The following is a 20,682-nucleotide window of genomic DNA, read 5'->3' on the forward strand; positions in this document are numbered from 1 at the left end:
CCCACTGGAACATCTCTATGGGCTTATTGATGTCCTCCTCCCACTGGAACATCTCTATGGGCTTATTGATGTCCTCCTCCCACTGGAACATCTCTATGGGCTTATTGATGTCCTCCTCCCACTGGAACATCTCTATGGGCTTATTGATGTCCTGCTCCCACTGGAACATTCAACTCCTCCATTGTGTGATGTCAGAGTAAACCACTGTTGTCCCGGGGAACATTCAGATGACTACCTCAAAATCAGCTCTCATCTGACGCACCAGGGCTGTCCCCTGTGTGTCCCTAGTCTTTTCCACTGAAGTTTGGGCCAAAAATCAACCGGACCAAAAATCAACGTCCATGGAAGAGATTCCCTAAAAACACGGCACTTCGATACAGCTAGTTTGGAGAATTAACATAGCAGGTTAGGATAATTAGTTTAAGGTTAGGAAAAGGGTTAGGGTTAGCGAAAATGCTCTCCTAACCTGCTACGAAAAGTCACTTGTATCGAAGTGGCGCGTTGTTAGTGAGTCCCGTCTGTAGACGTTGAAATCAAGGACAGTCCGGACAGGACCAAAAAAAGATGTTCAAAAGATGTCGGCATAGGTCCCCTTAGTGTGAAATAACCATCAACAAGTAAACAACTGGAGGGGGGACTGGGGGGACTCACTTATTCAGTACTTTGAGTTACTTACAGGAACTGGTATGTGCTTAATGAAAAGCAGCTGTTGATATTCACCCCCCTCTTTAAAGGGAGAATCCATATGTTTTGCATGAATGCAAATAGCCATGTCTACGAAGTAATAGCCAGGGCCCGGTTTCCCATAGCGATGGAACTCGTGTTTTAACGATTCAGCATTTTCAATAACGGCCGAAGAACTCTCACTCGTTTCCCAAAACACCACGTAGGGAGAACTTTCAAATAGTACAGTACCAGTCAAGTTTGGACACACTTACTCATTCAAGGGTTTTTCTTTATTTTTTACTATTTTCTATATTGTAGAATAATAGTGAAGACATCAAAACTATGAAATAACACACATGGAATCATGTAGTAACCCAAAAAGTTTTAAACAAATCAAAGTATATTTTATATTTGAGGTTCTTTAATGTAGCCACCCTTTGCCTTGACAGCTTTGCATTCTCTCAACCAGCTTCATGAGGTAGTCACCTGGAATTCTTTTCCAACAGTCTTGAAGGAGTTCCCACATATGCTGAGCACTTGTTGGCTGCTTTTCCTTCACTCTGCGGTCCAACTCATCCCAAACTATCTCAATTGGGTTGAAGTCAGGTGATTGTGGAGGCCAGGTCATCTGATACAGCACTCCATCAATCTCCTTCTTGGTGAAATAGCCCTTACACAGCCTGGAGGTGTGTTGGGTCATTGTCCTGTTGAAAAACAAATGATAGTCCCATTAAGCGCAAACCAGATGGGATGGCGTATCGCTGCAGAATGCTGTGGTAGCCATGCTGGTTAAGTGTGCCTTGAATTCTAAATAAATCACTGACAGTGTCACCAGCAAAGCACCATCACACCACCACCTTCATGCTTCACGGTGGTAACCACACGTGCGGAGATCATCCTTTCACCTACTCTGTGTCTCACAAAGACGCGGCGGTTGGAACCAAAAATCTCAAATTTGGACCCATCAGACCAAATGACAGATTTCCACCAGTCTAATGTCCATTGCTTGTGTTTCTTGGCCCAATCAAGTCTCTTCTTCATATCAGTGTCCTTTAGTAGTGGTTTCTTTGCAGCAATTCAACCATGAAGGCCTGATTCACGCAGTCTCCTCTGAACAGTTGATGTTGAGATGTCTGTTACTTGAACTCGACAGTGCAAATAAATACTTCACAATTTCTGAGGCTGGTAACTAATGAACTTATCCTCTGCAGCAGAGGTAACTGTGGGTCTTACATTCCTGGTGCGGTCCTCATGAGAGCCAGTTTCATCATAGCGCTTGATTGTTTTTGCGAATGCTCTTGAAGACACTGAAAGTTCTTGACATTTTCCGTATTGACTGACCTTCATGTCTTAAAGTAATTATGGACTGTCGTTTCTCTTTGCTTATTTGAGCTGTTCTTGCAATAATATGGACTTGGTATTTTACCAAATAGGGCTATCTTCTGTATACCCCCCCACAATACAACTGATTGGCTCAAACGCATTAAGAAGGAAATAAATTACACAAATTACATTTTAAGAAGGCACACCTGTTAATTGAAATGCATTCCAGGTGACTACCTCATGAAGCTGGTTGAGAAAATGCCAAGAGTGTGCAAAGCTGTCATCAAGGCAAAGGGTTATATTTGAAGAATCTCATGGTTCCATATGTGTTATTTCATAGTTTTGATGACTTCACTATTATTCAACAATGTAGAAAATAGTACAAATAAAGAAAAACCCTTGAATGAGTTGGTGTGTCCAAACTTTTGACTGGTAGTGTACGTCGTTAGAGCATGTGTCTATACTGATAGGATTGAAAGAAGGCAGTGCTGCTCTCAGTTCAGCGTTCTCCATTCAAATCTTTCCTTAACATTCGATACTGATGATGGATCAGCTCCTAGAGAGAAATAATCACTTATGGCAAATATTGAGGCGGCTTATTCTAATGCTTAGGCTATGCACTAAAGCAAATATTTGACACATCATTGCGCACATGTTGTTAGGCCTACACATCAATAAATTGATGCAAAACATTTGACAGTATCCTACAATTAGCAAAATAGAACTAAATTGATTGATCATTAAATTGATTTCAATATAATTTAAATATATCGGCCAATGCAACCTACTGCATTTATCTTTTAATGCAGTCATCTTGGTTTTCATTTGAAGCATCTTTTTTGACCCTTTGCTTGTTTATAACAATTGCTAAGACACTGGCAACTTTGTATTGTAGTCAACTTCATTCTAAAGTTATCGGTGGTCACAGAAGGACAGATGAACATCTTGATTCAATGTTTAGCTGAGATCTTCTGTGTATAAAGTGATGCGGAAGGGCAAAAAAAGCAACTGACTCCAGTTAGCAGTTCTATGAGTGGTCTGAGGCAGTCGTTAAATAGTGTTTTTAAGTGCATATTTAGTTAACGATGGTTTTGGGAATTTAATGATGCCCCTACGACGGTTCTGACTAACTTAGCCTTAAGATGCTTTTGGGAAACCGGGCCCTGGACAATAAATGATGTGAGACAAAACGTTTTACATCATTTGAAGCGCAAATCAATTTTTTGAAAAAGACACCTTTTGCATGTGAACATTTTGTATAATTTAAGTTTGTATAATCACCTTCCGGTGTAAAAACATAGACATTTTAAAACCAAAAAACAATGTTTTAAGTGAGAAGTAGGGATTGGTCTGAGGCCGAAAAAGAAAGGAAATTAAGAGCACCATGATGCCTACTCCACCCATGCTCCACCAAGGTTTTTCAGTTTTCCTACTACAGTAGCAATGTTGGTCTATTGTACTTCAAACAATGTGTATGCAGGTTGCTTAGGATTCAAACAGCCTAATTCATTCTCTTCAGAGGAATAAATTACTTTACAGTGTCCTGCTATTAAATGTGTATTTTTTTTTATATAGGCCTATTGTAAATGTGTATTGTTTCTGAGCTGATGTCAATATTACACAGGTAAGCTAACGGTTACAGAAATCAGGAATGTAGACGGGCTCTATAGACCTCTATATATGAGGGACTTAACACCACCACTTGGTGTTATGTTGGGCACCTACTGACCATATTTTTTTTTTTAATGAAATATATATTTTTGCTAAAATAAAGGTTGAAGGAACTAAAGGCAGGCACCACATTAATACAAGACAAAACAGCTCGCTCAATCAAGCAGAATGGTCTTGTAAGTATAAAGCAAAGCTTGCTTTCATAAATAAATAAAGAAGTTTGAAAAGGTGTGTGTGTGTGTGTGTGTGTGTGTGTGTGTGTGTGTGTGTGTGTGTGTGTGTGTGTGTGTGAAGAATATAATATTTGAACTTGCATGCGGTACAAATCACATTGTGGGAGCACCTCCTCTAACCGTATGAATTAGGCTGTTTGAGAAGGTTTGAATCCTAAGCAACCTTAGGATTCAAACCTAGCCAAGCCAAAAAGAGTTGACCTGTCAGTCAATCTGCAAATCCGTGGCTCAAAACCACCAGATCTATGCAATAAAAACGAATTGTTATCAAAAACAAAGATGTTAGTTCCAAAAACAATTAAAAAAGACACTTTTAAAATAACTAAATATTTAACAATTTACAGGAGTTCTCTGTCGAGGCTGCTACCAGGGCGCCATGGCAACTACTAACTTGTATTCAAGAGAATGTGTCTCAACCGATGGCGGGCACAACACAAAAAATGTCAGAGTATGTGGAAAGTCTAAACTACAACAAATGCGAATAGGAAGACAAAAATTACTGAGTTTACACGTTTTAAATAATGTACGTTAAAGGTATAAAAAGGAAAAAAATGGTACTAAAATATTTTTTAAATAAATAATACAATTGTTTGACAACACTTTGTAAGCTTTTAAATTATACCTTTTATCTCCTGAATGTTTTGGCTAATCTTCCATAGGCAAATCAAAACATATGCTGTCAAAAAGTAATTGAATTCAAATTGATTGACCCCTCTACTTAGTTTTAAGTGGGTTTAAAATGGATTGTACACCCCAAAAATAAAAGGTGGATTCCTCTAAGTGCTGTCAGACTGACCCCCTCTTACCTCTCCCTCGCCCCTCCACCCAGGGTGGGCATGTGACTGGAACACTGTCTGATGAATATGTTGTCTGTCTCGCCCTCCCCTCCCCTCCCCTCTTCCCTTCCCCCTCTCTTTTTTTGCTCTTTGTCTGAGCAGACCATATTGCATTGATCATTGAGCTGCTGGGGCAAGTCCCACGCAAACTCATAACGGCTGGGAAATATTCCAAGGATTTTTTCACCAAGAAAGGTAAAGCTGTTATGTAACGTTTAAAAATTAAGACCCATCACCCCTTTGTTGTAAACGCAAACATCTGTGCGTGTAGTTCATAGTGCCATTCGTTTTTTTGTTGGATGTCCCTCTATGCTCCTTAATCAGTCTTGAAGGATGTCAATAGTATACTGTTAAGTCACAATCACTGGTTTACTGCTGAATGACGGTCTTGATTTTTATTTGTAACAAGAGCATAAGGAATCAATCAATCAATCAATTTTATTTTATATAGCCCTTCTTACATCAGCTAATATCTCGAAGTGCTGTACAGAAACCCAGCCTAAAACCCCAAACAGCTAGTAATGCAGGTGTAGAAGCACGGTGGCTAGGAAAAACTCCCTAGAAAGGCAAAACCTAGGAAGAAACCTAGAGAGGAACCAGGCTATGAGGGGTGGCCAGTCCTCTTCTGGCTGTGCCGGGTGGAGATTATAACAGAACCATGCCAAGATGTTCAAAAATGTTCATAAGTGACAAGCATGGTCAAATAATAATCAGGAATAAATCTCAGTTGGCTTTTCATAGCCGATCATTAGAGTTTAAAACAGCAGGTCTGGGACAGGTAGGGGTTCCATAACCGCAGGCAGAACAGTTTAAACTGGAATAGCAGCAAGGCCAGGCGGACTGGGGATAGCAAGGAGTCACCACGGCCGGTAGTCCCGACGTATGGTCCTAGGGCTCAGGTCTCTCAGTTGGCTTTTCATAGCCGATCATTTAGAGTTGAAAACAGCAGGTCTGGGACAGGTAGGGGTTTCGTAGCCGCAGGCAGAACAGTTGAAACTGGAATAGCAGCAAGGCCAGGCGGACTGGGGGCAGCAGGGTGTCATCATGCCCGGTAGTCCTGACGTATGGTCCTAGGGCTCAGGTTCTCAGAGAGAAAGAGAGAACGAGAGAATTAGAGAGAGCATACTTAAATTCACACAGGACACTGGATAAGACAGGAGAAGTACTCCAGGTATAACCAACTAACCCCAGCCCCCCGACACATAAACTACTGCAGCATAAATACTGGAGGCTGAGACAGGAGCGGTCCGGAGACACTGTGGCCCCATCCGAAGAAACCCCCGGACAGGGCCAAACAGGAAGGATATAACCCCACCCACTCCGCCAAAGCACAGCCCCCGCACCACTAGAGGGATATCCCCAACCACCAACTTACAATCCTGAGACAAGGCCGAGTATAGCCCACAGAGGTCTCCACCACAGCACAAACCAAGGGGGGGGGGGGGTCGCCAACCCAGACAGGAAGATCACGTCAGTAACTCAACCCACTCAATTGACGTACCCCTCCCAGGGACGGCATGAAAGAGCACCAGCAGGCCAGTGACTCAGCCCCTGCAACAGGGTTAGAGGCAGAGAACCCCAGTGGAGAGGGGAACCGGCCTGGCAGAGACAGCAAGGGCTGTTCGTTGCTCCATAAGGAAGACTTTAATGACAGTCTTGAGTGGTGTGTGTGTTTGTCATGTTGGAGTTTTGTCATTGTATTGTCATGTTGGTGGTGTGATGTGAATCCCTGTCTCTGACTGACTGACCTACCTACCTAACCCTGCTATCTTTCTGAGACTGACTGTGCTGTCTCTCTGTGTCTAACCCTGCTATCTTCCCTAGGTGACCTGAAGCACATCACCAAGCTGAAGCCGTGGGGGTTACTAGAGGTGCTGCAGGATAAGTACGAGTGGCCCAAAGAGGAGGCTGATTGTTTCGCTGACTTCCTCCTCCCCATGCTGGAGCTGGTACCGGAGAAGAGGGCCACGGCCGCAGACTGCCTGCGCCACCCCTGGATCGCCCCCCAGTGACAACATCCAGTACTGCAATGCAAAATACCCTGGGGCCTGTTCAGTAGGCAAACATTGTGGAATGTTGCAGATAACTGTCATGACTGGAGCTGACATGGTTCCCTTTTCTACATGTCATAGAGGCATGATTGTTCTACATTTTAGAGATTTCTATCAGAACGTTCCATAACGTTTTGTCCTGCTGAATGCACCCCTGGCCTGGATTACCCTCTAATGGAGCCTTCCAACAACTGCAATGTAAAACCCTGGGGCCGTGTTCAGGAGCATGTAACGTTACTGAACCTTCAGATGTATGGCGTTGAACAGAGAGATATGATCATCTGTCAAATAGAATAGGGAATCGTGTCCACTCTATTCTTTCAATTTCTATCTGCAATGTCACATTATGAAATGTTTGTAATTTAGTAGACGCTCTTATCCAGAGCGACTAAGTATCTGCTAAATGACTGAAAAGTAAAATGAGCATTTAATTTGTGGTCCTCTGTAGCTCAGCTGGTAGAGCACGGTGCTTGTAACGCCAGGGTAGTGGGTTCGATCCCCGGGACCACCCATACACAAAAATGTATGCACGCATGACTGTATGTCGCTTTGGATAAAAGCGTCTGCTAAATGGCTTATTATTATTATTATTATAATTTCCCTGAAAACACCCCTGGATGTATGCCCTCTAGTGGTGGCCTCCAGTCACTGCGATGCATATTAAACACCTTACAAGAGACTTGTTGCAACAGATCACTTTCCGATTCAAGCATATCTGAGATGACTTATTTATTTCTGTTTTGTTTGTGTTTTAGGTTTTGTTTTCTTGTTCTTATCATCAAGGAGCGTCTGATGTTTGTAGGCTTGTTATTCCTTTCTTTCCTTTGTACTGATGGTGTTTAAAGAAGCCACTAGGCAATATTGGTTTTATGGTCAATCATTTTGGCGTTCTAGAATTCTGTACTCTTCTCACCTATATGAGGACTTGTCTTTGTAATTGTTGTTATCGTGACTCTCCTACCACCATCTTGTTTCGTTCTACGCCTGCACAAGACCCGGAACAGATCAAGATCAATGAACTGTAGTGCCCCTCCACTTTTGTAACCCTGTCTCTGTTTTAAATATCTTGATACCACTTGGTTTTTCTCTGATTTACATGTCATTGGTGTCGGTCTGTGTTCCCTTTTTAAGGCGAAGCGTATACTTCTGTGTTACACCTTCACCCATAAGGCATCGTTTTCCTTTGTATTAAAGCGTAGTATTAGGAAGTTACACATAGAGCAGACAAACATGAATAGACTTGTAGGATGCACTCCACTCTCTTTTATTTTTATTTCTAGGTCTCCACCACCAATAAGTACAATCGAGGACTGTCTTGTTCAGATTAGCCAGTAAAACCCATAAACCCATATCACCTGACATCATTCAGAATCTGTTTATAGTACTGACTTTTTCATATATTCACTTTCAGCCAATGGGAGACTGGTTTTGTGGTTTTCATTAAGTAATATGTTCATAAGAACACCAACCCGAAAGAAGAGAAATTGTTGAAAGATATCTAAAATGACATGTGTGTGTATATATGTATATATATATCTCACACACCTGTACCAAGGAGTTTGCCTTTCTGTGTATTACAGCCATGTACAGTTTTTAACAAATCCTAGGGTGCGGCCGAAATGGCAGCATATTCCCTATGTAGTGCGCACTACTTTTGACCGGAGCCCTGGTCAAAAGTAGTGCACTACATATGAAATAGGGTGGCGTTTTGTGATGGACCCTACTATGTCTTTTAGCTAAAATTATTTAGCTTGGTAGTAATGTTTTAATAAAGCATTTGGAAGAAGTGTGCGAGCTCTCTTGTGTGGAAGTCCATCCAGCTGTTTTGTAAATGTCACTATTATTTGTCCATAAGATGAGACGGTGCTCTAATGTTCAGGGGTGGTAATGGGGAAAATGTCACTGTGAAGCGCAAACCTTAGAGCTCATTTTAACGTGTCAAAATTATTTCCCCAGGTTCCTCTTCATTTCCACCCCTCTCTATACTGTAGTGATGTCCTAAGTAAATGTTTCACATTTTGAGTCTTGGGATCTACTGGGAGAGACGGCCATTTACATCAAGCTCCATTTTGCCAGTCAGGGTTAAATCACACATATTTGAAATGTCAATTTAGGACACTATAAAATTGCATACTACCCCACACCGTACAATAAAACAAAAGGCCTTCATATTATGACTTCTGCGATGCTTCTTGTCTAACTTGGTTCTTTGCCCAACTACTGTTGATGGGATAGTTTTTCATGAGAAGTACAATGACCTTACCAAGGAGCAGAAAACGTTGGAACTTAATTTCATTCAGAAAGTAAAACGTGTATTGACGATTGTTTACAGAAAACATTTCATTCATCCAAAATATAAAAAGGAAAAAAATAAGACTGTTTTAATTACCAAGGCTCAAAAGAGGGCAAAACACATGAAAACAGGGTGCCATTGGGTACAGTACAGTCTAAAGAACTGCCCTCTAGCATAATGACTAATAAAATGGAATAATGTTTTTGGAGGAAAGGACAACTTTGTGTCTATTGTAAAAAAATAAATAAAGAACCCCTAGCCATGGAGGCCATATCCCTGGCCTGATGGTCACGAGCGCCAGAATGATGTTAACATTCTTCTGTTTTAAAACGTGGCCTCTCTCTCGTCTTACTCCAGTGCCTCATTGGTTTTCTGTAATGGAAACGGGATGAATTAAAATTTGATAAATAAAAAAGTAGGGAGATGTCCTGAGATAATCCCAGTGTCCCACACTCCAAAACCTTTACTCTTCTGTCCCCCCCCCCCCAAACATTTAGAATTAATCCCTCATGCAACAAGTATCACCTAATGTTATCCTCTCACCTTGCCCCTCCACCTCGAAGTCGTCCGGCAGCAGTTTGTCCTGTCTGTTACCCAGTGTGAAGGCTAGGAAGGCCAGGATGAGAGAGTCCAGGACACAGATGATAGCCAGGATGTAGGTCCACCTCACCGTACAGTTCCCCAGGGTGTACTTGTCTGTCATCTCGCCACACATCCTCTTCACCTCCGGGGCGTCCCAGCCGTCAGGGTAGATCATACAGCCCATCACCATCAGGATGGCTGGGGAGGGACAGACAGACAGACATTACCATCAGGATGGCTGGGGAGGGACAGACAGACAGACAGACATTACCATCAGGATGGCTGGGGAGGGACAGACAGACAGACAGACATTACCATTAGGGTTAGACCAGGTGTGCCAAACTCATTTTCACCGTGGGCCGCATTCGGTCTTCACCGTGGTCCGGAGGGCCGCACTTAAAATGGATTATATTTACTCACTGTTAAAATTTGTTCATTAGGCCCATTTTTTTAACCCTCCCGTTGTCCTAGGGTCAAAATGACCCGCCACTGTGTTGAACCAACTTTATTTTAATTTTTATATTTTTGGGATCATTTGTGAGAAGGAGGCAGTGAGACTTTAAAGAAAGTATCACTGCCTCCTTCTCACAAATGATCCAAAAAATATAAAAACTAAATAAAGTTGGTTCAACACAGTGGCGGGTCATTTTGACCCTAGGACAACGGGAGGGTTAAGGTATCTGTGACCAACAGATGCATGTCAGTATTCCCAGTCATGTGAAATCCAAAGATTAGGGCCTAATTAATTTATTTCAATTGACTGATTTCCTCATATGAACTGTAACTCAGTCAAATCGTTGAAATTGTTGCATGTTGCGTTTATGTTTTTGTTCAGTATATACAGTGCATTCGGAATGTCTTCAGAACCCTTCCCCTTTTCCACATTTTGTTACGTTACAGCCTTATTCTAAAATGGATTAAATATAAAAGTATCCTCATCAATCTACACACAATACTCCATAATGCAAAAGGAAAACAGGCTTTTATAAATGTTTGCAAATGTATAAATAAACAAAAACAGAAATACCTTATTTACATAAGTATTCAGACCCTTTGCTATGAGACTAGAAATTGAGCTCAGGTGCATCCTGTTTCCATTCATCATCCTTGAGATGTTTCTACAACTTGAGTGGAGTCCACCTGTGGTAAATTCAATTGATTGAACATGATTTGGAAAGGCACACTACCTGTCTATATAAGGTCCCACAGTTGACAGTGCATGTCAGAGCAAAACCCAAGCCATGAGGTTGAAGGAATTGTCTGTAGAGCTCTGAGACAGGATTGTGTCGAGGCACATATCTGGGGAAGGGTACAAAAAAATAATCTGCAAAAACCAAGCCATGAGGTCAAAGGAATTGTGTCGAGGATACCAAATAATGTCTGCAGCATTGAAGGTCCCCAAGAACACAGTGGCCTCCATAATTCTGAAATGGAAGAAGTTTGGCCACCCGGCCAAACTGAGCAATCAGGGGAGAAGGGCCTTGGTCAGGGAGGTGACCAAGAACCCGATGGTCACTCTGACAGATCTCCAGAGTTCATATGTGGAGATGAGAGAACCTTCTAGAAGGACAACCATCTCTGCAGCAATCCACCAGTCAGGCCTTTATGGTAGAGTGGCCAGACGGAAGGCACATGACAGCCTGCTTGGAGTTTGCCAAAAGGCACCTAAAGGACTCTCAGACCATGAGAAACAAGATTCCCTGGACTGATGAAACCAAGATTGAACTCTTTGGCCTGAATGCCAAGCGTCACGTCTGGAGGAAACCTGGCACCATCCCTACGGGGAAGCATGGTGGTGGCAGCATAATGCTGTGAGGATGTTTTTCAGTGGCAGGGACTGTGAGACTAGGCAGGATCGAGGGAAAGATGAACGGGGCGAAGGTTCTCCTTCCAACAGGACAACGACCCTAAGCACACAGCCAAGAAAACGCAGGAGTGGCTTCGGGACAAGTCTCGGAATGTCCTTGAGTGGCCCAACCAGAGCCTGGACTTGAACCCGATCGAACATCTCTGTAGAGACCTGAAAATAGCTGTGCAGCAACGCTCCCCATCCAACCTGACAGAGCTTGAGAGGATCTGCAGAGAAGAATGGGAGAAACTCCCCAAATACAGGTGTTCCAAGCTTGTAGCGTCATACCCAAGAAGACTCAAGGCTGTAATCGCTGCCAAAGGTGCTTCAACAAAGTACTGAGTAAAGGGTATGAATACTTATGTAAATGTGATATGTACGTTTTTTGAACATTTTATTTTTGCAAAAATGTCTAAATAACTGTTTTTGCTTTGTCATTATGGGGTTTTGTGTGTAGATTGACGAGGGGGAAAAAAACTATTGAATCAATTTTAGAATAAGGCTGTAACCTAACAAAATGTGGAAAAAGTCAAGGGGTGTGAATACTTTCCGAATGCACATATATAAATTATATATATTAATACTGTATATATGTTGTTGTTTTTTACTCAAAAGACCTGTGGGAAAGCTTGAATGGGTTAGACAGTTAGATACGCAGACAGGGAGCTTCTTAGCCGTCAGGGTAGATCATACAGCCCATCACCTTCAGGATGGCTGGGGAGGGACAGACCAAGGATATACGCTGACCTGTGTGACCTCCATATGTATTTGGACAGTGAAGCTAAACATTTTAATTTGTCTCTATACTCCAACATTTTGGATTTGAGATCAAATGTTCCTATTGGGCAGAGTGTAATCTGAAACACAACCAAAACAAACTGCAAATGCATCCAAGTTTGTAAAGTCACAATTTATGCAGTCATTGAGTGCAAGGAATATGGGACAAAATACTATACTACTTTAATACACTGTAAGTGAATTTGTCCAAATACTTATGACTCCTTCAAATTGGGGGACTAGATACATAAAGAGCTTTTATTTCTAAACGATAAAACAGATATGTATAAAAATACCCTCAAGTGAAAGGTGACATTCTGTACTGTCGCCTCATATGAAACATTTGTTCTCAAATCCCAAATGCTGGCATATAGAGACACATTTATCATTTACTGTCTGAATACATATGGAGGTGAGTGTATAGAAATACAATGAATGAATGAGTGAGTGAATATGTACTGTATGTCTGGGGGAGGGACAGACAGGCACAGTGGAGACTATCCACAATGGTTGTGTCAAAACTTTTGTGCAGACAAGCTCTTCAAAAATATCTGATGTATCACAACAGTTCTGTCAAAAGCCTTGTACATCAGTTGTAAAACCCGAGTGTGTACGGAACCTTCCATATAGATGTAGACTTGTACCGAGAGACAAAACGATACATGTATCATGTTACATGTATTGTGTGAACATAGGTGTCAGAGTCTGGACTGAAACAATCCCTTTGGGCTGGCGTCCACAGTGTTGTTGTCACCTAGTGACGATAGCACTGGACGCACGCCACCTCTGAAAGAGGAGAGATTTCACTGGGGTGTCACTGACTGGACACGATAGGTTTGTCACCTCTCCTGGACAATAGGGATGAGAACTACAACCAGGGGCCGGTATGACAGAACTACAACCAGGGGCCGGTATGACTGTTCATGAGCCAAGGTTGCCTAGAGGCAGGATACAGAGGTGGACCAGCAAGGGCATTTTGAAACGGCCCCCCCAATCTCCCCTAGGCCCGCTCCTGGATATACATTTATTATTATTATTATTATTATTACATTTGGCTCACCAAACATGGGACACTATACATTAAAATGTGCAGGTTAGAGAATGTCTTCTAATCTCACCTGATGCAAACTGCATCCACCCACAGATCTTGTAGACGCTCCCGGTGTTGCAAAACCAGAACAGAGTGAAACAGACCATACATCCCACTATCAGCAGCATGGACGTACCCACGAAGAAGAGGGCTGTCCTAAAGGCTGGGGACGGGATGGACGCAAAGTCCAAGGCACTTCCTTTATGAAGGAGAGGAGGAGGAGGAGGAGGAGGAGGAGGAGGAGGGGAAGAAGAAGAAGTAGAAGATTACTGCAATGTTCTCTGATGTCCAATGAAAAATAGGCAACACATACATAGAGGTTGGAGCAGAGAATTACATAATATGATTAGAATGTAATAGGATCTCTGAGGGTTGGAGCATAGGGCAGCCATACTATGGTGCCCATTAAGCAGTTTAGTGGTTATAGCAATGGTTCAATGGGATGCGTTTTATAGCAATGGTTCAATAGGATGCGTTTTATAGCAATGGTTCAATGGGATGCGTTTTATAGCAATGGTTCAATGGGATGCGTTTTATAGCAATGGTTCAATGGGATGCGTTTTATAGCAATGGTTCAATGGGATGCGTTTTATAGCAATGGTTCAATGGGATGCGTTTTATAGCAATGGTTCAATGGAATGCGTTTTGCATCCCCATCACAGTCTTTACTCTGTACTGAAGGTGCTCGGTCTTGAAAAATTAACTGCTGACATTGTGTCAACGGTGGACTAATTAACAAAATACTAAAAGATAGTTATTGAGTAAAGTGACCCTTTAAAGGGGCAATCTGCTGTTGTAACAATTACAAAGCGACTCACTGCCACTGTTTCGGTAAAAAATCGGAGGGATGGGGCTGGAGAAATGTTACCACTCTCAAATGTATAGACAGAGCTATGGATGCAAGGACTGACCATCCATGATATCAATATTATATTTGTAACCATATTTTGAGGCTATACAGTGATTGATTACATTTACTTTGTTTACAAACATTGGAGTAAAACAAGCTTATAGTTTGGGTTTTGATGAGGTACAATAGTTTAACTAAGCTTAACTAAGCTCATAAGTTATATTCTCCAAGAATCAACGGGTTCATATCATTCATTTTTAAGTCCAGAAATTGATGTATTAACTGCAGATTGGCCCCTTTTAAGTGCTTTGCCTTTACAGATGAGCTCGGAGGTCAGGGCGTTGCCGATACAGTAGTGAAACAGTCCGAAGTATCCAGCCTGCGGGGTGTTGACGCTGTCCCCGATCCAGTACGGTTGGATGAACACCACCATTTCTATGATGGAAAAACAGATGGTGAATATCGCCCACAGGACGCCGACGGCTCGCGCGTTCCTGACGTAGTTGGTGTGGTAGATTTTGGCCGCCTCCTGTGCAGGGAGCATTTTCTCACTTTTCGAAGTCTTAACTTTGGTCTCAACTTTCTCTGTTGTCGACATCTTGTTGACAAGGAAATAGAGGGGGATGAGGGTGAAGACGTGGAAGATGCGCAGATAACTCTTCTTGAGTCACCAGAAAGTATGAGCATGAAGCTTTCAGATGAGGTACTTTTCAGCACGTACTGTCAGTTACTGTCAGTTTGAGTTTCTCTTCACTGCCAGCTTGTTTTCAGTGAACGCTCCGTTTGGTCGTCTGCCAGACACTTCCAAGCATCCAGATTAACTTGTCATATGAAGTTATAATTGAATGTATAAAAAGCTGACTTAAGTCCACAAAACGAATCCTTTCTAATACAAGACCCAATAATTGAGCGCTCAGGTCGTTCTCTTTACTTTCCTTTGGCTCGTGTTGAAGTCCGCGACGAGATCAGTGTTCTCCTGCAGCTGGACAGCGGACCAGTGTTTCAGCACTAGGGACAGCGCCGCGCACCTTCCATCCCGCCTGATGACGTAACGTTACATTGACGCCCAGCGCACTCTGGTCAGGCTTTCAATCGAGGTGAACTCTCTACTCTCACAAACTAACTTGAAAAGCATGATGATTATGAGGATATTCGCCTGATTTACAACAAGTAAAGGTAGTTTAAAACAAATAGTTTAATTAAACTGTCTGCTTCCCTTAATCATGCTAACAGATCCTACTTGTTAGAGTTGGTGTGTCTCCAAGGTGTTGGAATCAACCCCTGCCAGTAAAGGTGTGATATGTTGAATTATTCAAGGTAAGGAGATGAGAGGCGTTAGGAGTAAGGTGATGGAACATGTTGCTTAGTGGAACCAGATACATCTAGCTAGGTGTTCATCTTTTGATTTATTTATAAGACTTTTGACTAACTAACGTGACATTTCTCCAATGTGATGTAATAACCTCAACATTGTTCACAAATGCAAAAAGTAGTTGTTTTTAATAACATAACATAGCTTTGTTACAATATTAAAGGTCCAATGGAGCCGTTTTTATCTCAATATCAAATCATTTCTGGGTAACATTTAAGTACAAAGCCATCAATCACTTAACACCATTCATTTCTATTTGAAGACTCAATAGCGCATTGAAGCCAAATGAAATATGTTAAGATGGCGTCTCATGGAGACATAACATGAGCAGTTTGAGCTACTCCAGGAAGTGACGTTGCAGGCTATCTCAACTGAAGTTGATCCTTATAACTTTTCTGTGTGCAATTTTAAAATAATCGGTTCAAGGAGTACATCTTACATGAAGATTCACCACGAAGATTGCCATTTCCCCATTCACTATAATGGGTGATCCTGTTTTCTGCAGTACAACGGTCGGCCTTGAACTTGTTTCAATGAGAGGAGGCAGTCATTCTCCCCTGTTGTAAATGTACAGAGTTTACTGGCATGTCACATTGGAGTCACACGGTACTAGCACAAGGCATAGCTAAATACTGTATATACACTATATAGCTCTGGACCATGTTATGTATGTTGTCGACTGTTCTTTTCCACATGGGAATCACACCAGATGTACCTCACACACAGGGTTTCCATTAACCGGCCATTGTTGGTTTTGGGCCGATCCAAAAAATGAAAAGCTAATAAATAAAACTTTAACTGTTGCATGTCAAAATGACCGGGATAAATACAATAAAAAAAAAAAATGGAAATACCAGTCAATGTAAATACATTTGACCGTCATGCTTATCGGTCTATAGGTTAATTTGCATAATTGTGTGGAATTAAATTGGCCTGTGTGTATTTCCGTCAGTTGTCATGTATCTTATTTATCCAACACTATCACACAGCATACAGAGTCTATTCTGAGAGGGATTTCTCCTGAAGCTCCTCAGCTGGTTGCTGCTGGAGTGAAACGTGCTTTTATAAGCCCATTCATTGAGCAACAATTCTAAATGCAATTGCGTGTTAAAAACACGATTCAAAAGCGCTACTATATATATATATATATATAAAAAAAATCAACTGGTAATTGAAGCGCGCCTCCCATTCTCCATTTAAGTGTAGGCAACAGGCTGTCAGCGCTTCAACATGTGAGCTGGAGGCAGTATGCATTTTCAAAACATACTTGATTGTTTGAAACCGGCACGTTTTACTTCATATTATGAGGCATGTCTTACCTTGCTTCAAAGTAGCCTATAGACAAATTCCGACCATGGAAACTTGTATGCAATTCTTTTATAAATAATTCATAGGCAGCGCGTGAGTTTCTAGTTTGGGGAAGCTTACAATGTATCCTACATTTCTACAGATCTGCGTGCCAGTTAGGATTTTCAGATGTGCATTTTTGTGGAACAGTTTCATTTCAACAATAATGTTTTTGTTTCTCAAAATCATTGTCATGTGGTTAAATCATACAAATCTGAATAAAAATGATACAAATTAAAAAAGTAAAAATTCAACTAATTCGAGAGCACCGGTCTCTGCCATATGGACACACTGAAACACCGTGATCCATTGGCGGTTAAAGAAATGAGCGCGTGGAACTCATAGCCTATAGGCCAATGCAGCAGTAGGCCCATAACTTTAATTGTCAAATAATTTCTGTAAAAATAGGCCTACATCATGCTGACAAATAAAAACAGTAGAAAATATGATGAAAACTCAGATTCTTTCAATCACATTCATCTCTCTACTCGGCCTCTCTGCCTCCCTTTATATCTGTCTTGACTTGAGCTATCGCTATAGTGAAGTGCAACATTTGTATCAAATCAATCAACTGTGTCCGTCCCGAAGCTTTCGCTAGCGGACTTGCAACATCTTATCAACTAGCCTATTCCGGGCCCTTAGAGTTTTCCGTGCCAGTGAGCTGTTTTTGCCCAAGGAAAAAGTGTTCAGGTATTTTAAGACATTTTGCTGGATATATAGGATCATCAGATCATTATATTTTGCTCTTTCACACCGAGGCTTGTTGATTATCGAGGGGGAGATTGTAGGAAAGATTTTTCAAATAACCTACTGTGAGGAACTATAGTTTTAATAGGCTATATTATCATTCGCAATGGATACTAAAATAACTGACTGTGTTGACTTCCCTACATTCCGCCCAGCAGGCCAGGTACTTCTGTGTGTGCTCAGGCTCCCTCAACATTAACTTTGCCTCGATCCTGACTAATTTCCCAGTCCCTGCCGCTGAAAAACATCCCCACATCATGATGCTGCCACCACCATGCTTCACCGTAGGGATGGTGCCAGGTTTCCTCCAGATGTGACGCTTGGCATTCAGGCCAAAGAGTTCAATCTTTGTTTCATCAGACCAGAGAATCTTGTTTCTCATGGTCTGAGAGTCTTTAGGTGCCTTTTGGCATACTCCAAGCGGGCTGTCATGTGCCTTTTACTGAGGAGTGGCTTCCGTCTGGCCACTCTACTATAAAAGGCCTGATTGGTGGAGTGCTGCAGAGATGGTTGTCCTTCTGGAAGGTTCTCCCATCTTCACAGAGAAACTCCAGAGCACTGCCAGAGTGACCATCGGGTTCTTGGTCACCTCCCTAACCAAGGCCCTTCTCCCCCAATTGCTCAGTTTGGCCGGGCGGCCAGCTCTAGGAAGAGCCTTGGTGGTTCCAAACTTCTTCCATTTAAGAATGATGGAGGCCACTGTGTTCTTGGGGACCTTCAATGCTGCAGACATCTTTTGGTACCCTTCCCCAGATCTGTGCCTCGACACAATCCTGTCTCGGAGCTCTACGGACAATTCCTTCGACCTCATGGCTTGGTTTTTGCTCTGACATGCACTGTCAACTGTGGGACCTTATATAGACAGGTGTGTGCCTTTCCAAATCATGTCCAATCAATTGAATTTACCACAGGTGGACTCCAATCAAGTTGTAGAAACATCTCAAGGATGATCAAAGGAAACAGGATGCACCTGAGCTCAATTTCGAGTCTCATAGCAAAGGGTCTGAATACTTATGTAAATAAGGTATTTCTGTTTTTTATATATTTTTGGCTTTGTCATTATGGGGTATTATGAGTAGATTGCTGAGGAAATGTTTTTATTTAATCAATTTTAGTATAAGGCTGTAACCTAACAAAATGTGGAAAAAGTCAAGGGGTCTGAACACTTTCCAAAGGCATATATATATAGGAAGGTTAAAAAATTGTCAAAGACTCAAGTCACCCAAGTCATAGACTGTTCTCTCTGCTACCGCACGGCAAGCGCTACCAGAGCGCCAAGTCTAGGTCCAAAAGGCTCCTTAACAGCTTCAACCCCCAAGCCATAAGACTGCTGAACAATTAATAAAATGGCCACCCGGACTATTTACATTGACCCCCCCCCCCTTTGTTTTTACACTGCTGCTACTCGCTGTTCATTATCTATGCATAGTCACTTTACCCCTACCTACATGTACAAATTACCTCGACTAACCTGTAACGCACATTGACTCGGTACCGGTACCCCCTGTATATAGCCTCTGTATTGTTATTGTATTGCGTTACAATTTTTTTACTTTATTTAGTAAATATTTTCTTAACTCTATTTCTTGAATTGCATTGTTGGTGAAGGGCTTGTAAGTAAGCATTTCATGGTAAGGTTGTATTCGGCGCATGTGACAAATACAATTTGATTTGATTTAAGCCCTTTTTTTTGATTGGCACAAAACTACCTCTATACCATTAATTTTTTAAGCCGGTACCGGTTTACCTTCAGACTAGTCCCGTGACACTTGTGGAGAACACAATGGTGTTCGTAAGAATCTAATCACGATGCTTCACTGTGGGGATGGTGTTCTCGGGGTGATGAGAGGTGTTGGGTTTGCGCCAGACATAGCGTTTTCCTTGATGGCCAAAAAGCTCAATTTGAGTCTCATCTGACCAGAGTATCTTCTTCCATATGTTTGGGGAGTCTCCCACATGCCTTTTGGCGAACACGTGTTTGCTTCTTTTTTTCTTTAAGCAATGGCTTTTTTTCTGGCCACTCTTCCGTAAAGCCCAGCTCTCTGGAGTGTATGGTTTAAAGTGGTCCTATGGACAGATACTCCAATCTCCGCTGTGGAGCTTTGCAGCTCCTTCAAGGTTATCTTTGGTCTCTTTGTTGCCTTTCTGATGAATGCCCTCCTTGCCTGGTCCGTGAGTTTTGGTGGGCGGCTCTCTCTTGGCAGGTTTGTTGTGGTGCCATATTCTTTCAATTTTTTAATAATGGATTTAATGGTTCTCCGTGGGATGTTCATAGTTTCGGATATTTTTTTTATAACCCAACCCTGATCTGTACTTCTCCACAACTTTGTCCCTGACCTGTTTGGAGAGCTCCTTGGTCTTCATGGTGCCGCTTGCTTAGTGGTGTTGCAGACTCAAGGGCCTTTCAGAACAGGTGAATATATACTGAGATCATGTGACAGATCATGTGACACTTAGATTGCACACAGGTGGACTTTATTTAACTAATTATGTGACTTCTGAAGGTAATTGGTTGCACCAGATCTTATTTAGGGGCTTCATAGCAAAGGGGGTGAATACACCACTTTTCCATTATTTATTTTTTAGAATTTTTTGAAACAAGTAATTTTTTCATTTCACTTCACCAATTTGGACTATTTTGTGTATGTCCATTACATGACATCCAAATAAAAATCTATTTAAATTACAGGTTGTAATGCAACAAAATAGGAAAAACGCCAAGGGGGATGAATACTTTTGCAAGGCACTGTACACCTGAAGTGGTCAGCCAGATCTGAACACAATCAGACCACAAAGCAACTGTTGTGGGTCTTGGCCTGTCTTTTCAATGCGATTTTCTTATTCTGATAGCAGAAGTTGCATGTAAGTGTCAAGTGTCTCTAAAATAGAACGTGGTTCTAAAATAGAACTTAAAGTTGGTTGCCAACCGCCATATACAATCCACAGTGGAAGAAGAAGACTGAAAGAGGAGAGATTACTAGAAACTAGGGTTCCT

General features: G+C 41.9%; 2 protein-coding genes across 2 annotated transcripts in view; one reads left to right on the forward strand and one right to left on the reverse strand.

Annotated features, from left to right (window-relative positions):
- The window catches only part of LOC311147289 (SRSF protein kinase 1-like), a 34,381-nt gene extending 25,812 nt beyond the window's left edge, over positions 1–8,569 (forward strand). The window contains exons 14-15 of the mRNA XM_084183976.1: positions 4,832–4,924; positions 6,554–8,569. Coding sequence (XP_084040102.1) covers positions 4,832–4,924; positions 6,554–6,741 — 281 coding nt within the window. The 3' untranslated portion in view covers positions 6,742–8,569. The remainder of the gene's footprint in view (positions 1–4,831; positions 4,925–6,553) is intronic.
- Positions 8,570–9,373: 804 nt separating this feature from the next.
- Positions 9,374–14,765, reverse strand: LOC311148065 (LHFPL tetraspan subfamily member 5 protein-like; the record flags this gene model as incomplete). The annotated part of the gene is made up of 4 exons (XM_084184958.1): positions 9,374–9,445; positions 9,617–9,853; positions 13,400–13,570; positions 14,534–14,765. 4 exons carry the CDS (start codon positions 14,763–14,765, stop codon positions 9,435–9,437), a joined length of 651 nt encoding a protein of 216 aa, XP_084041084.1. The 3' UTR covers positions 9,374–9,434.
- Between the last annotated feature and the right edge of the window lie 5,917 nt (positions 14,766–20,682).

Source organism: Coregonus lavaretus (assembly GCF_964263955.1).
Source record: "Coregonus lavaretus genome assembly, chromosome: 20".
In the NCBI taxonomy this organism is placed as follows: domain Eukaryota; kingdom Metazoa; phylum Chordata; class Actinopteri; order Salmoniformes; family Salmonidae; genus Coregonus; species Coregonus lavaretus.